The 16785-nt window shown below is 38.4% G+C and overlaps 1 protein-coding gene across 2 annotated transcripts in view; it reads left to right on the top strand.

The window, feature by feature from the left end:
• The window catches only part of PTAR1 (protein prenyltransferase alpha subunit repeat containing 1), a 34852-nt gene extending 25512 nt beyond the window's left edge, over positions 1–9340 (top strand). Inside the window, exon 7 of one of the 2 annotated variants that reach the window (XM_051789446.1) lies at positions 198–9340. In XM_051789446.1, coding sequence (XP_051645406.1) covers positions 198–543 — 346 coding nt within the window. In that variant the 3' untranslated portion in view covers positions 544–9340. Of the gene's footprint in view, positions 1–194 lie in introns of both variants that reach the window. The other variant, XM_051789445.1, reaches the window with a different exon arrangement.
• Positions 9341–16785: the final 7445 nt, after the last annotated feature.

The following is a 16785-nucleotide window of genomic DNA, read 5'->3' as shown; positions in this document are numbered from 1 at the left end:
AGGTTCCTGACTAGGTAAGAGCAGATTTACCTAAGTGACACTGAGCCCTTTTCGTGAGCAGTGACAGCAGATTATGTCTGTGGGGGAATCTGGTGGGATGGCAAATGAATTGAAACAGTTCAGCAGCAACAGCAGGTTATTTTCAGTGCATGACTTTTTTCCTTTCTTCTTTCTTCTTTCCTTTTCCTTTGAAGAAGGTGTGTGTTCTACCTTCAACAGCACCTAAGCAACAAATTTCCTCTTCTGAGTGCAGTGGTATCATCTGCGGACAGCAGTGATGAGACTCTGAATAATTCCCACCACAGTCCTGCAACAAGTCACATGGCTCAAGCTATGGATGTTGATGGTTTGAATGAATCCAGCAGCAAACAAGGTTATACACAAGAAACAAAACGCCTGAAACGTGCTCCTTTGCAGGACTCTCTTGGTCCAGAAATGGAATACCAGTTCATTGATAAAGTATTATCAACTTGTAGGGATGTGGACCAAGCCAGGTTTGCTACTGCTTATAGGAAGTGGTTAGTTAAATTTTTAAGTCAGTGAAGGAAGTGTTTAAAGCTTTCAGGGTTCTTTTCTTAGTGCAATATTCTCTTTTCAGACACAAATGCATGTCTTGGTTGCAAGTGTTAGCCAACCCTGTGTTTCTCTCTCTTTTGATGGTCAGTCCTAAAGTTCAAATTCAGAGTAGAAGTCTGTCACTTTATTAGAAACTGGCATACCTTTTTATTTACCAAATGCAGTTTGTTCCTTAGTCTTTTTAAGAAATCACTCTGTCAGCTTCCTACCATGACATTTTCTTACTTTTTACTTCTGTGTTAACTCTGAATCATTAGACTTTTTTAAAAAACAAAAGAGGTAAAAGAAGAAAAGTCTGAAATGCTTGTGAAACGGTGTTTGAAAAAAGGATGGGAGAATCTGTCAGTAACAGCTAAACCTGTTTCCAGGGTGTTTGTCTTTACTATGTGGTGTCATACTAACACCTTATTGGATCCAAACTGTATTCGGTGAGTGCTATTATTTTTGTATTAGCAACCTTTGGTAGAACACCAGACTGAAGTGTTTCTTTCTCAAGGCTCCAGTAACAATATTGGAGCCATCATGCCTTTTACTGTTTTAACTGGGGTTTTGTTTGCTTGTTAGTTGTCACGTTAGCTTGATAGGGAAGTCTATGAAGTTGAAATCCTGACACAAGAAAACGTGACAGAAAATAGTTCAAGCACATCTTCGCACACTTAGAGCTGTATTTGGAAATACTTTTCTTAAAATAGACTACCTTCTTTCCTTACTTGGTGTTTATTTATTTTATCTCAACAATCCAGAATTAATCACACTCGATAACATTTCTGAATGTATTATGTTCACTACAGAATCTCAGCCTCCTCAATCACACTTTGCTGATTGTACTTAACCAAGACTGTACAAGGCCAATATTTGATGGAGTAAAAACTAAATCTTCTGACTGGTTGTTGAGACTATACAGTTAAAAAAAAAGAAGGTGACGGCAGGAGGGAGCTATCTCTTCCCTTTTGTTCTTTGAGCTTCAGTCTTTGGGGTTTTTTTATCTTCTTTACTCTTCCTTAAGAGCTCTTCTCCAGCCATACATCTCTGTTAACATAACTGTAAATTTGAAGGGAATTTGAAATTAAATATAGTTGTGTATTCTGTCATTTCCTGAGAACTTGTCTGCATAAGGGATTTTTTACACTAGTAGAATTGTACTGATCTAGAGACCTGGGGGAAACATTCTACCGGTGTAGAAGTGTGTTCGATGACAACATGGCCTCTTTTAAAATCAGTCTATTCACTGAGGGGATTCAATTTTCAAGTTAGTGTCCTCATCAGAATTGTATATATCTCCTGGCCAAAATGCCTCTTGACCATGATGAAGTTTCAAGACGCTGTTTCTGTTGCACAGAGAGAGAAACAATGAGGGAGGAAAAACACAGGTAGCCTGCTCAAAAGGTATCATTTCAAATGAAAAAAAAGGCACTTGAAATACGGAATTTCAGCACTTCTAAATAGTTTGATGAATGGGGTCTACTCTTGCATTTCAGAATGAAAACAGACCATCTGTAGTCTTTGAGAGTATGTTTGTGGCGCATTTCAGGTGCAGAACAGCTAACAAAGACATTTCTATATGTATACACTGGTACTGTTCTGTTTACAGTACCTAGATAAGATTGATCTAGGCTTGAGCATCTCCATGTTGAAGTTTTGTCTCAGAGGGCATCCACACCTGCCTCTCCGTAGCTAGGGATGTTTGGTCATTTGTTTTGAAGTGCTCTGGGATGCTGTCTTGGTTGATGGTTGTAGTTGCAGAAGAACATAGTTGTTGTCTGAAGGAGGTGTGGGAATGGCTTGAGAGGATAATTTTGTCATAAGATGTTGCCTCTGTGATCACTAATAAATGGATAGGTTCAGGTACAAATGGAGTCTGAACTTAAAGAACTTAACTTGAGCAAGAACTTTTACCCATCTCAGAGGACCTGATATTCCTTGAGTATGGATGATATATTATGTATGGTAGCATATGTCAGCTTGATTAACAATATCCCATTAATTAACAGTATCCCATTAATGACTAGTGCGCACCCGGAAAGTGTGAAATCAAGTATTAAGGATCACATTCTTGGTCCTGGGCTACTTAGTAACGTAGTTGTGTGTTGTTTGCCTTGGCAAAAATTACCTATTTGTGAGAAATATATTAGTGATAGGAGCAGCCTCAGAAGTGGGAACATGATAAGAAATATTTCTTGAACTATGGAAAGGAAGAGATGCTCTCTTCTTGCACTGAAATGATTGAGATTGAGGCTTTTAGAGGAAAATAATATTAGAATCTGACTTGAAACCTATTATATACTTCTTCCATACTGTAATCTGGAGTCTTAGTTAGCTTTATTAGAGCTGTACTGTGGAAGTTCTATGCTACTGAATTTGACAATCTTTCCACCATAAACATTTAAACAGATGCTCTCATAATACATGTGTAAGTGATGCATACTCATAGGAAGACGAGACTTGGTCCTATGTAACTGCACAGAGTTGCATTGAATTTTAATACTTGGAAAATGTTCTGAATACTCTGATTAGAGATGGTGCTGATATTTTTATTACTTTTGCAAAACACTGATGGCTGTAGTATAGCTCTTAAGAGTGGATTTTCAAAGTCTGCACCTGATGGAAATACTCCCCCACACTTTTTTTTTTTTTAAATCCAGTAGGAATAGCTACATTTAGAAATGTTTGCAGACCAGGCTCTGCCACACAGAAAACTGAACAGTAACAGTGAAATTGAAACAAATCATGTTTTTTTGCTTTGAAAGAAATGCAAACAATAAGATGTTAAATTCAAGCTTTAATTTTTTTATGGTAGCAATATAAATTATATGAAAGAAGAAAATAATATCTAAATTCTTCAAGCTGTCAATGTCCTGAAGCCTCATACATGAAATGATTGAAGAGGTACTTGTAACAAGTTACATTAAGCTCAGAACTGATCTTTGCCACATACCTGTCTGGCCATTCGGCAGTATTGCAGAGTCCCATTTGGGTGCTGCTTGAAAAAAAAGAGAAGTAGCTTCAGTCTGTTGGTAGTTAACACATATAAAGGTTACTGAATACGCTTTCTTTAAGTAAGGTGTATCAGCTGTTTTGTGTTTTGGAGATCAGAAACTAAAAATGTAGTCAGTGAACATTCTTGGGGAGAAAATGTCCAACAGAAGCAGCAGAATACAAGGCTTTTACTCTCTGAAGTTCCCTCAAATATAAAACCAAACTTTGCACATCTGTAAACATCTTCATGTAATGTTCAGCATCTTTCCTGATTTTGTCATATGCTGTAGTATGTGTCATTTGAATTGATGCAGGCTGTTTTTGCTCACTGGATTAGTCTTTGTAGAAATTTGTACTAGAAACAAAGGGGTTTGAGGAACAAATGTAATTTAAAACTACAGAGATTGGAATAGAAGGAGTTGCATTTTTAAGGGATCGAATTCTGAGCTGCTAAATACATTGACTGTTATTTCAATGACATTTAGTTTGTCTTGTGTGTTACAGTCACTGGAGAAACATGTGCAGCATTAAAGATAACTACAATAACAAACCTGTATGACTTTATTGGAACGCATTGCTATAGCTGCACTGATTAATATTTGTTAATCTACTCATGTCTGCATATTTGTGTTTTATTGACTTCTTATATATTTATACAACAAAGTTCATGTGTCATTTAAATAGGGGATAAGCTAAATTGTCGGTTTATACTATTTGAATAATTACCTTATATGTACTTTGCTTTAGGACAAATTAACAAAGTGTAATATAGATAGAAAGCTTAGATTTTTGTCTTACAATCAAAATTTCTGGCATTTCCAATTTTGTGTTAGTGCTGCTTAATTAGAATGTATAGCTAGACTTTATGGATGGGGGTGAGGTTTTTTTCCTAAATAGATAATTAATGAATTTTTAAAACAGTACTGTATGATATTGATGGATAGAAACAAAGAGTTTTGGAAGGGTTTGTCTGCATAGCCAGACTCAACAAGCATACTCTTTCAGAATAACATATAATACAATGAACAAAATGTGACTACCAGAGAATAATTTAAGTTGTGAGTCTTCAGAGATTTAATGATTTAATTTTTGGACAAGGTTTTTTGCTTAGTTGTATTTTACCTTCTGTGAGGAAAGAATGCTGTTTGGGTTTTTTTTTTTCAATCTAGTAGGACATGAACCATTGCACTTACAGTGTGGGGAAAAACACCCACAACTGCTGAATTGTATCTTGTAGGGCAGTTTTGGAAAAAGCAGTGAAGTGAAACGTAGATGTGACTTCTAAATGCATCTTTCTCTTATACTCATTTAGTGGAGTATTTACAATTAGATCTTACTGTTTTATCAGTGTCAGATACAGAGGAAAGGGTGTAACTCACCTATTCTCAAATGCACTTGGCATTCAAAGTAGTTTCAAAGGAAGTTCAGTGTCCCTGTCTAAGATAATTTTCCTTCTATTTTTCCCCATATGCTCAGAGGTATGTTTTCTTCTCAACTTCTTCTCTGTTCTTCCAAGCAGCAAAGAAGAATGTAGCAAAGCATTGGTGAGGTGGCCTAATTTTGTGTTTATATAACTCTGACTACCTCCCAAGAAGTACTTTGACTGATGTCCTTAAGTGGAGTTCATCAGGCTCAGTTTTTTCAGAACCTCATGCTAGGCCTCTATTCTCTTTCAGATGTGAAAAGCAAGAGCTTTTTGAAGCCATCTAGTTTCCCAGGGTGAGTTTGAAGGAGAAAAGATAAAAAGATCATATACTTAAAGTTGGAAAACCTAGAATTAGCATAACTTTTCATTAGTCTTTTCCTCTGAAGAAGCAAAATATTGCTAAAAAATGGAGGAAATATGTGCTTCCAGGGAATTCATTGTATTACTCTTTCAAATTACAGACCTGACACTTCCTAGTGGCTTTTACTTAGTGTGTAATGTTACTTCTCAGGGCATAGTCTATTGTAGTGAATTAGAGTACATTTTTACTATTTATAATTACTGATTTAAAAAAAAAAAAAGAAAAGACAGCTAAACATGTAATAACTGCCTTTTATTTTTTTTTTTTTTTTGTCTAGCATAGTTTTTTATATCTACCCAGTGATTTGCAGTAGAGCTTACCGTTTTGTCTGCATTACATTGTTATTCTCTATCTTAAATTGCTGTTGCAGGCTTGCAGGAAGCTCCTGACAGCTGCAGGATGTCCTCTCTGAGTTCTCTAGTACTATTCAGTAGAATAGTCAGTATCTCAAAGGGGTATGTTGTAATGGTGGAGAAGTGTTTAACAGTATCTGTGTTGATTCACCATACATCTTAGATTTAATATTTTTAAATCTTTTGTTAGGACTATGAATGCTAGAACTGCAAAAGCTTTTTTAATAGCTGCCAGACTCTTATGTACAGCAGAATTATTCTGACAAGCAGAACTCTTAGCTGAAGTCTAGTTTATTAAACATCTTTATCTGCACCATCTGGAACGTGCTGTAAATCCTATTGTATAAACAGAGGTGGGAAGACCCCACAGTGAGGTGCCTGTTTTGTTCACAGGACATTTTCTGAACAGAATATAATTATGATGAAACAAAAAGCTTTTCTTGGATGAGGTACACCTGTATGTTCATTGTGAATAAAGTTATGAAATTGGTACATCATTAATGCATTAAGATTTTCTGAATGCTGCGTATAATGAGTAGATAAAGGGACTGGACTTTTTTCTTAACAGAGTATTTATTACCTGTTATTTAAAAAAGTAATGTAAACGATACAAGGTACCAGATTTTGGTTTTAGAAGGCAAAATATATTTATACCTACTGTGTTTTTTCCCTTTTGTAGCAGTTTTTCTTTTTTGAAATGGATGCATTTAAAACTGGGTAGTCATCTTGAAAAGTGCGCTTGGGAATGTCCTCTTTACTTTCATATAATCGAAATAATAGATGTCTTAAGTAGTTGTAAGTAGTATTAAGATCCAAGGTAGTGACAGCACTACAGTGTTCAAGTGAGCCATTAAACACTAATTTTGTAATACTGTCATGTTCATCGAATTACTATTCTATTTAGGGAAATGCTTATTTTATCAAGATATGTGCAAAAAATATTTAACTCTCACAGCTTTCTTATTAAGGGGATATACAGCTAGTTTTAAACATAATATTTTGCAATATATTTTCTATGAAAAATTCTCAGATGCACAGTTGTGACCATTGTAGGTTTCCAAGATAAACTAGAGAAATGGTAAATTTTGTAGCAGAAAGAATAAAATTATGACAGGACTGTCAGACACTGGAAAGTACTCTGCTAAATGACCAGTGTTCTACAGGATAGTGAATGTAAAGCATTAAGTTTGTTTTTCACTGGTCTTACTTTGTCACAGGATGAATTCCTGTCAGATGGGGATTGTTTTCTTTCTTTTGTAATCAGTAAAGAGCTTATTTGTGAATAAATTATCTATATTTAGTCTCCCACACAGTAAGTGTGCATGTATGTGTGAATGAATGGATGGCGGAACTGTATTTATGTCCTGTGAAAACTGCAAAAATCTCCCACGTTTGGCTATTTTTATATAGCACTGGTGATCTGCAACCAGACTCTTCCGTGAAGGATCCAAGTCTGAATCTAGCAGGATCAGTGCCAGTGCCAGGCTGTTTGCTGAAAGCAATGAGATCTCTTGCTTCCCCTCTCTGTCTTACTCCGCCTAATTTTCATGATACTTGGGCAAATGTGTGCACACACCAAACAAATCATTACTGGTGGTGTAGGAAGTGTTTGAGACTGTGAAAGAGTTTGTAAGGTCTTGCAAGCTAGGACAACTGGGCAGTGCTCAGCCTGGGGGGATATCTTCCAGGAGTCCTCCAGAAAGGAAACGAATAGGCATGTTTTGGATGAAGTGCTTTAGCATCACAGGAGGCTGAGAAAACTATGTCAGACACAAACTAGCAACTTGAATTGGTATTTGAATACAAACAACAACTGGTCTTTTTGGTACTTAATATTTTCGCATGTTCTTTTTATAAAAATAAATCACATAAAAAAATTTCTGGAATTACTCTTCATTTTGAATGCCTTCTGATTTCAAATTACTGGATTTGAGAGCTTTCCTTAAAGGGATCGATTTTATTGGAAAATGCTAGCACCTTTCCTCTCTCCTCCTAGACAATGTGATTCATTCTAAAATGAGCACCTAAAATCATAGAGCACTACTGAAGGTATTGCTTGTCATCCTAAATGCAAAGTTTAAAAATGCAAGGACATGTTTACTTATACACTTTTTTTTTCCCTCTTACTAGCTGCTAGGTAGAGGGAGTATGTAAGGAAGCCCTGAATCGATAAGGACAATCTTTTACTTAATTTGGATGTTCATTAAATCAGAAAGCTTAAAGCAAGTAATAAACCCTCCAGTTTATTTTACAGGATCTGGTTATAAGTTTGTTTTTAATCTGGATGCTTTATTTTTTTGCCTGTTAGTGTGAGTGATGAGACTCTCACTGACTTCATTGACATAGGATCAGGCCATGCTGTGGAGGGGGTATTAACCACTATCTGATAGCCATGACATATTTAATGTGATCAATTTTAAGTGACTTCTTTGTCTTTAATGAATTGTCATATTAATGGCTTCAGTGAAGAAAAGAACAGTTAGGGTAGTGTATGCTCATCAGCACTGTGAAAAAGAAGCTGTTAAGGATGTGGAATGTTTTAGTTTTAAAAGGGTAGCTAGAGAAAAATGAAGGGTACTACAGGGTATCAGTAGCTGAGAAAGCTTCCTTGTCCTCTCTCTTTTTTTTTTCCCCCCTCTATTTTTATCTCCCTTCTCTCCCACCTCTACCCCCCCAACCATTCCCCCTCTTCTCTCCCCTGCTCCTGTGCTTTTTTAAATCTTTTCTAGGGATAGAAGGTTTCATACAATATGCCTGTGTGCAAACCAAGGTAACACTTTAGTTTTGGAAATATTGCGTATCAATAGCATGCAGATAGATACCCGAGGTTTATGCAAGATATTTAGGGATGGCTGGTAATCTCTTAAGTGGCATGTGATGATTGATGCAATATTGAAGGGGGAAAGTCTTAATAAATAGTGATGGCCTAAGCATTGCTGTTCTCCAGGCATGCTGTCTACATTTATGATCAACTGTAAACTGCACATTTGTCACCCTTTCATCTCACAAATGCTTATAACTAGGTAACAACAAATTTACCTTTTAAAATATATCTACATAATGTTGATTTGAGATGTTCTAAAATTATTCATTGTTAACTAGTACTAGATAATTCTCACCACACCTTTAGTCCATCTTCAGTGGAACCTAGCCAAGTATAAATGGTTATAAATCTAGTTTTGCTGTGAAGGGAAGTTGAAATTCCACCATATAAAACATGCATTTTCCTCATGTTTATTTAGAAACATAGAAGGGCATCCTAGCACTACTTTCCTGTTGTGCACACTGAGTTTTACATTGTTTATCTCAAATATTTTGTATTGCATGTTAATTAACTTTTTTCATATCCTAATAGTACAAAATTAATTACAAAATAATAAAAGGCACCCTTACAGTTCTAACTATTCTATGCAGATGTCTTCCAAAATTTACAGGTACAATTTTAGTGGTGGTGGTTAGTAAATAGATTTTTTTCACTTATTTATTGGCAGACTTGTTTTTATATGTATTAGTGACAAAATGGACTAAGCACCGCTGTAAGTTATTGTATTTCTGTAGAAAATGGAAAATAGTGTAAGATTGTTTTTGTTAAATGTTGACAGTTTATAAATAAACTTGTCATCTCCTAAAACCCCTGTTTTCTGACAACGTATTTGACTCTAGTTTCTTTGTTTTCCAACTGATATCCTTCGTAATTATTGTTAATCACTTTTCAGTGATAAGCTGCCTTTAGCTTGAACTGCATCTTCTTTTGTGAATTAGATGATGACAACAGACTTACTATGGTTCTTATGAACATCGACAGTTAAGCCGTTTTAAATGTTTTTTTAATGTTTTTTTAGCTCTTTGTTCAAGCTTAGCTTCTAAAAGGATTGAGGTGAACAGCAGCTCTTCTGGGTAAGAAGTTTCTAGTTGGCACTAGACAGCTGACCGTACTGTGCAGAGTCGCAGAACTTGGACAGATGGTTGATGCTTATGTTTCTGTAACTTTTTTAAGGTTCAGCATGAAATTCTGTGACGTGCCTTTTTTAAAATCTGGAATCAAGTGGAGTAGCTTACTCCAGTTTTTCCAAGTTCCATACAAGTTTTGTGTAGACATAATTGAAGGGAAGACAGATTTCACAGATCTTAAAAGCCGGTAATTGCCCTCTTATGTTAAAAAAATGTATTTTGTTTGATTATATTAAAGATAGATGTAGTATGGAAGCACGGTACTTTGATTCCAGTTGACTGCCTTTAGAACATAAATTTTGCTGTATAAATTTTGTGAGACTACCTGAAGAAGAATCCTCAGGTAAACCATAATCAGAACTGAGTGAAAAGATACTTGAGGTATGCTCATTATTTTTGTAAGCTTTCTAATTATGCAAATACTTATGCATTAACAACTGGATCCATAGCATTGATATTTTAGATCTACAGTTAAACTTCTGAAGTAGTATACTACTTTATGTATAGTTCTATGATTTTATGAAAAGTTGTTAAATTTCTGTCAAAACTGACTTACACATTAAGATCTCTTTTATGGACTTGAGTTAATGCTGCAGTAAATTTGCTTCCAGTCCTTGTATATCAGGGCAATCAGTAGCTCTATAAAGAGCTTTCATTCCAGGCTGTTATCCAAATAATTCTGAGATTCATTTAAATAATGTATTAAGTTAATAAATATTAATAGAATATTGAACTATCAGAGTGTGTGATTGGGGTTGGGTTTTTATTATTTAAGCAGTGGGATATTTTGGTGTATTGGGATATTTTAGTATAACATCATATGTAAAAACTCTTTAAGTTAAGTTAGAGAGTTTTCTATTTTATATCTTTTACAGAGTGTGACTAGAGTTGTAAGTCCCATAGTTCTCAAGTTCACTTAAAGTGTTTCTTGTCTTGTCATCTTGGTATCTTGTTCAGATATACATGCAAAGAAGTGAAAAATATCTCTGCGTGGTCATTATCTTCTACTTGCACTATGTAATAATTATTTGCTCTCTGATATAGTCCTACAAGTTCTCTAGTTCCAATAAATCTAAATCTTCCCCAGCTACTAATAAGCAAATGAACATCTAGAACTTCTTTGCTGGCTGCCGGAAGGCATTGGTGGTATTGTCTGGTTTTCCAGAAGCCTGGAGTATCTGGTTGTTAACTCTGCAGTCTGCTTGAGGTTGCTGTGCGTCTGAAAAGCTAGCTGCGAATTCACTACTTCTTTTGTAAAAATGCTTGAAGCACCTTTGAGAACTTCTTTTCTGCAGTATCTGGTAAAGATGTAAAATAAGAAAAGTTAAAATGTTATGTCAAGAAGTATTGGTAGGGAGAGGTAAGTTCATGAGGCACAGTGTGGAAAAAAAAGCAAGACAGAAGCAGTTTGTTTGGCTGAGTCTTCCTACTTCCTACCTGCATGAGCTATGTCTGACATGCAGACGTGTTGACAAACTAGGAAAGCAGTTTCTAGGGGAAGATGGCAGTCTTTGGAGAGCAAGCGTTTTTCAAATTTTGAAGTAGAGTGTTCAGAAGAGAAGTGGGAAGTTTTCTATTTGATGTGAGACAGTTTGGGGGTTTTTATCTTTAATATATTCTCAACTGACATACCTTGTAGTATCAGGGGCTTGAGGTTTTTTGGTGGGTGGGGGTTTTTTTGTTTGGTAGTGGGTTTCTTTGGTTTTTTTGATTGATTGGTTTTGTTTTTTTTGCCAAAGCACCCCTTCTTGGTGTCTTAACACTGAAAAGATAAAGGGGATAACAAAGACTTTTAGCTAAAAGCTTACAGATTCAAACACATACAGGCGTGAAGCAAAGTCAAACTATAAGGTATCCCAGTCTATAGTGTCACTTCAGGTTAGCATGTCTGTGTATTCATGTTTAGCTGTGTGGGAGACAACTGTTTTTACCCAGGGAGATTTAGCAGCACTGCAAACGTCAGTGGAACCATGAAAATTTAGTACCCAACGTGGCTTCACTACTGAAGTAGTCACTTCACTACTGAAGTAGTCACTTCACTACTGAAGTAGTCACTTCACTACTGAAGTAGTTGCTTCACTACTGAAGGACAATACGGCTTTTTCTGACGAAAAGGGAAATGGGAATCTTCCACTCCATGCATAATTGGTATCTTTACAAGGTACTGTCTAACTGTGTTTTGTGAGGGACTGGCCCCTTTTGTACCCCCTGCTGTCTTACCACTGTCTACCACTACCTTCCCATCCCCACTCCTGCACATCCTTCACCAGTCTGCGCAGCTACACTGGCCCCCTTGTACATCCTGGACCCTCAGGTTTGCATCCTCATCAGTTGCAACTTTCCAGTTTGCCTGTGGTTTCTTAATAACCCATTCATTAGTGTGGCTGATGAGTTCTGGTTTTTGCCTTTGCCTCTGTTAGTTCATCTGTTGGGTTTATGTCTGAGTGTGCTCTTGTTTGTGCCTTCCCCTTTACTTGTTACACCTTTTGATATTGGAATACCAGATACCTGTAAGAGAGCAGAGACTCTCTCCTGTTACATACCCTTGCACAAACTGGTTTGCCTGCTTTCAGGAAGGCTGAAAACCTTGCTTCACTGTAGTTTTTTTATCCCGTGTCGGCTTTATTCTTTCACTTCTGAAGCCTTTTCACTTTCACTGGAAATGTAAAAGCTTTCAAAAGTCTTAAAGTTAATAGATTTATTGGTTCCTACAGTCCCATGAAGCACAGCCTATTCAGTTTGGTAGTGCTTGACTTGAATTAATACAGAAATTAAAGTTCGATTCCAGCTGCTCATGAGATTTGAGCAGTAGTTGCAGTTTTCCCTGTAAGATAGGGCAACTGCAAAAACAAAGGGAAAACTGAAACTACTGCTTGAATTGAGGAATCAGAGAGGCGAGTGGGTGGAAGAGGTTAGAAGTAGTTTCTTGTGGACCAGAATGAGGATGGAAAGCGAAATATAAATAGATAAATGAAATATAAATAGATAAATTCCCTTCCTGTCTTGAAAGGTTTCGGGTTTTCTCCATCGGCAATAGGTCTGCAACTGAGGAAGAGAACATACTAATGAACATATTAATGAAGTGAGTGCCACTGGGTTAAAAATAGGGATGCAGACTTAAGTGCGTATTGATACACAGCAGCTCAAAGCTGACTGTCATATTTAGGAACATGAAAATGACCTGGGAAAATGTCAGTTCTTTGCTGTCCCTGCTAGCAGAACTAACCACTGCAAACTTAGCAGCTTGGGGGTTAAACTATCAGATTGTCTGTAGGAAGTAGCACTGTAATAACCTGTTTGATGGCTCGACATTAAGGAAAGAGGAGAAGGTGCGTATCTCCATCCCTCTCTGATTAGAGGTTTCCATAAGGGAAGCAGACATATAAAGCATATTTTTCTTTAAATCTGGAGGGCAGAGGAGGGGGTGAAGAGAAGCCTACTGAATGTACACAGAAAGTAAGATTGACTCACCACCCCAAAGGAGAGTAATCACGTGGCTCAGGAGACCTGCTTCACCACTGCATGGAACGGGCAGATGGGCCTGCTTGTCAGCCTTTATCAAGCCTGATATGTCCCTTTTGTAAGGGCTAAAAGCTGCTTTATGCTTTTGGGAGTCTGACTATGTCAGTAAAGTTGTCTCTTCCTACATCTCCCTGTATGGTAACTGGTTTGCAAGATATTATCATACTTCTTTTTATCTCCATTTTTTTATTTTCTGAATCAGTAATATGATGGTTGGTTTGTTTGTTTTCTTTAGTGCCAAAGATTTGATAGGAAGAATAAGGATATATCCCCACTCAGGCCAAGAAGACAACTATGCTTGCAAATGATACATAAATTAACATTAACATACAGTTAATATGCCAAGCAGTATGCTGTGGCACAAAACAGGAGTGATTGTTTTTACATTTTGATGAATCTGCAGAAGGATGGGATTTTATCTGTGCTTTTGTATTTAACACCTGACTTCTGTGACTTTCATTTTGAAGAGTTTAAGTCATGGCATGTGTTGTGAAAGGGCTTGTTAATTTTACTAAAGCAGATGATTAATGGCCAAAGGTAATGGGAAAGGGAAAGGAAACAGCTCTTTGGCCTTCTAGCTACTGATCTTCAGAGTGCCATCATTCAATAATCAACACTGATCAACCTTGCTGTGGCTGGCATCTCTGTCCTCAGGGAATGCACAGTCTCTTTACTTCATATTAGAATGAATGGGATTTCAATATTGATATTTCATACATAGGATTTGATATTTTATTTTAATAATAAGTTTAATAGTGGGTTTAATAATAAGTTTAATAAGTTTGATAATAATTAATGAAGTTTAATAGTTGAAAACAAGTTAAAACAATAGTGGTAAATAATAAGTGATGATAACAACGGAAAGGAAAAAATCCCAAATAAGTGATACACAGTTCACCTGCTCACCACCTGCTGACTGATGCCAGACTCCCTTTCCTGAACCTAGATCGGCCCCCCTTCCAGGTAACTTCTCCAGTTTATATAGTGGGCATGACATTCTGTGGTGTGGAATATCCTGCTGGCCAGTTTGGATCAACTGTCCTGGCTATGCTCTTCCCATTTTTTTTCTGTACCTTCTCAGTGACAGAGCATGAGGCACAAAAAAATGCTATCAACAGTATTCTCATTCTGAATCCAAAGCACAGCACTGCACCAGCTACTGAGAAGAAATTAACTGTATCCCAGCTGAAACCAGGACATTCCCTCAGCCCCCTCACCAGCGTGGCAGTACAGGAAGCAGAAAAGGCCTTGGTACTGTGCGGACACTGCTGAGCAATAAGAAAAACACCCCTGTATTATCAAGTTCGGTTTTGGCACAAATCAAGCAAATCAAACACAGCCTCCAGTCACTAATTTACCAGATCTGTTGAAGCTCAGCAACTGCAGGATCGAGATGTCGAGATTTCCTGATGGGACACTTTAATTCTTTTTCCACAACTGTTTCATATGTTCTTTTGAAGTCCACAGAGAAGGCACTAGCAGATTTTACTTTACATTTTCAGTGGGAGAGCATGCCCAGAGTATTAGTGCCACTGTTCCTCTGAGAAGAATCAATGCAATCACTTGTTGTGATGATCTGTTTATAGACTAATTCGGGCACAGCAATTCTAGAGCAGAACTAGTTGCAAGTATAACCTCTCCAAACATGCATCATGCAGACACTGTCTCCTCTGCACAGACTGTTCCACTTTGCAGATTCTTTCCACTAAGCTGCAGCGCTGTATTCACAAACAGCCTGTGTAGAGCAGTGGGATGTTTCATCTCCCAGGCATTCCTGAATTTGCTCACAGCACACAAGGCAGAGTAAAATGATCCACAGTGAAGATGCATCCAGTCCACCTGGGAGAGCGGCAGCAGCACTGCCTGACCTGCTTGCTGCTTTACAAACTGTGTCTTGGATGCCGAAATGGAAGCATCCCAGCTCTGTCAAACTGAAGGGATTTTTATTCTATTTGCAAAGCTTTTGTATCTGCAGAGGACCTTTCAGTTGTACAACCACAAACTGTACTCAGGTCACATCCTCTCTCCGTAAGCTCCTACGTCTGCAGGTACTGTGAATATTGTTATCTCCAGGCTCATCCATTCGTCGTGATCTCCTCTCTGTGTGAGGTCGTTCTTTCTAACTAAAAACAAGCAGGAAAAATAGAATTTGCTACTAACCCCATCTCTGTGGACCTCTGAAAGCCCATGGCATTTGTCTATAAGCTCTATTGTACACCTGGCTAGAGCAATTCAAAGCAAATGAGTTTCACCAAAAGAAGACATTATGTGGGCCTGCTCTGTCCCATCAGGACTTTCAGGATCTGCAACTGACCTCTTGAGGTGTCAGGTGAATTTCAGTCTTTGAGCTCAGAGTAGAGCTGGACATCACATCTCCACCTCCCACAGTATCGCTAATACATTGTCTTATCTCTTACACAGTCTTTCCTTCTTCAAGGAAATTTGGCTTTAGGAAAAAAGAGAACAGGCAAGTCAGTGTCTCTACAGATTTTTGAGGTTTATTCAATATTGCAGATGTACACACTGAATTTTAGCTTCCACAAGTCCAGGCTCAAGCTAACACAAGTTCAGCACAATCCCAAAGCTCCTTTTCAAACCACAGTCCCCTTCTGATTCTGCCAGTCAGTGAAATCTTTCATATCTGATGTTTTGAGCTCCTTGTCCAATTGCGCAAGTGGGCTGGGCTGAATGGGGAATGGGGTAAATGCCCGTTTTGTTTTCAAAGCCAAAGCAAGAAATCTAAGCTCCTCTGGACCAGGGACGGTTCTGCCATTGGGGCTGAGCCAGAGGACCTCAGGGCTCTCTGTGGTGGCTTTGGCAGCTTGTCCATTTTGCCAAGAGACCCCCTGGGAGCTCCTGAGGAGGAGTTGGCACTGAGTGTGGTGATGGTGCCCAGAACCCACGGAGCAAGGAAGTAGGGATGAAGACTGTGGCTTGTTGGCCAGATTATGTGGCTCTGTTGGCTGTGACATCACAGAGGACGGGTCACAATGGGAGCCATCTCTAAGGACAACACCAGGCATCCCCACTGCAGTTGGACTTGGCGATTGGTGAGTGTGCATGCAGGGGAAAGTCTGGAAAGGATGGGAGACGGGACAGATTCCCAGGGGGCAATCCTGAGCTATAGCCAAACCCCTCAGAGCAGGGCAAGGTTCTGCCACTGGGGCTGGGGACAGAGAGGCACAGTTGTGGCAGTGCCCAGAGGGGATTTGGGGATGTGCTGAGTGCCCCTGACTCCATCGGATGCTGCAGCTTGGCAGGGATGGGGCCTCTGGGGACTCTATTCAGGTGTCTCTAACCTTTTCAGAGAACACAGCCCAGCCAGGGATGACACTGTCAGGGTTCCTTTGGATGCCCATTTTGTCAGAAGAGCCCTGGGGAGCTTCAGCCCAGTGGCTTTGTCCTTGGGATGATGATGCCAAGAAACAGCTGAGCCTGGGGGTTGGGGATGAAGGCTGGGTACTTGTTGGCCGAGCTCTGGTGGCTGTGACATCATAGAGGACAGGTCACAATGGGAACTGTCCCAAAGGACACCACCAGGCAGCTCCTGCCCCACTCCCCCAGTCTCTTGCTCCTTCTCACCCAGACCTGCTGAGTAAACTTTTCTCCTACCTCTCACA

Source organism: Manacus candei, unplaced genomic scaffold, assembly GCF_025592945.1.
Source record: "Manacus candei isolate 608988 ecotype Guabito, Panama unplaced genomic scaffold, ASM2559294v1 h1tg000027l, whole genome shotgun sequence".
Lineage (NCBI taxonomy): Eukaryota > Metazoa > Chordata > Aves > Passeriformes > Pipridae > Manacus > Manacus candei.
The sequence above is the reverse complement of the archived record's forward strand: the minus strand, read 5'-3'. Positions and strand labels throughout refer to the sequence as shown.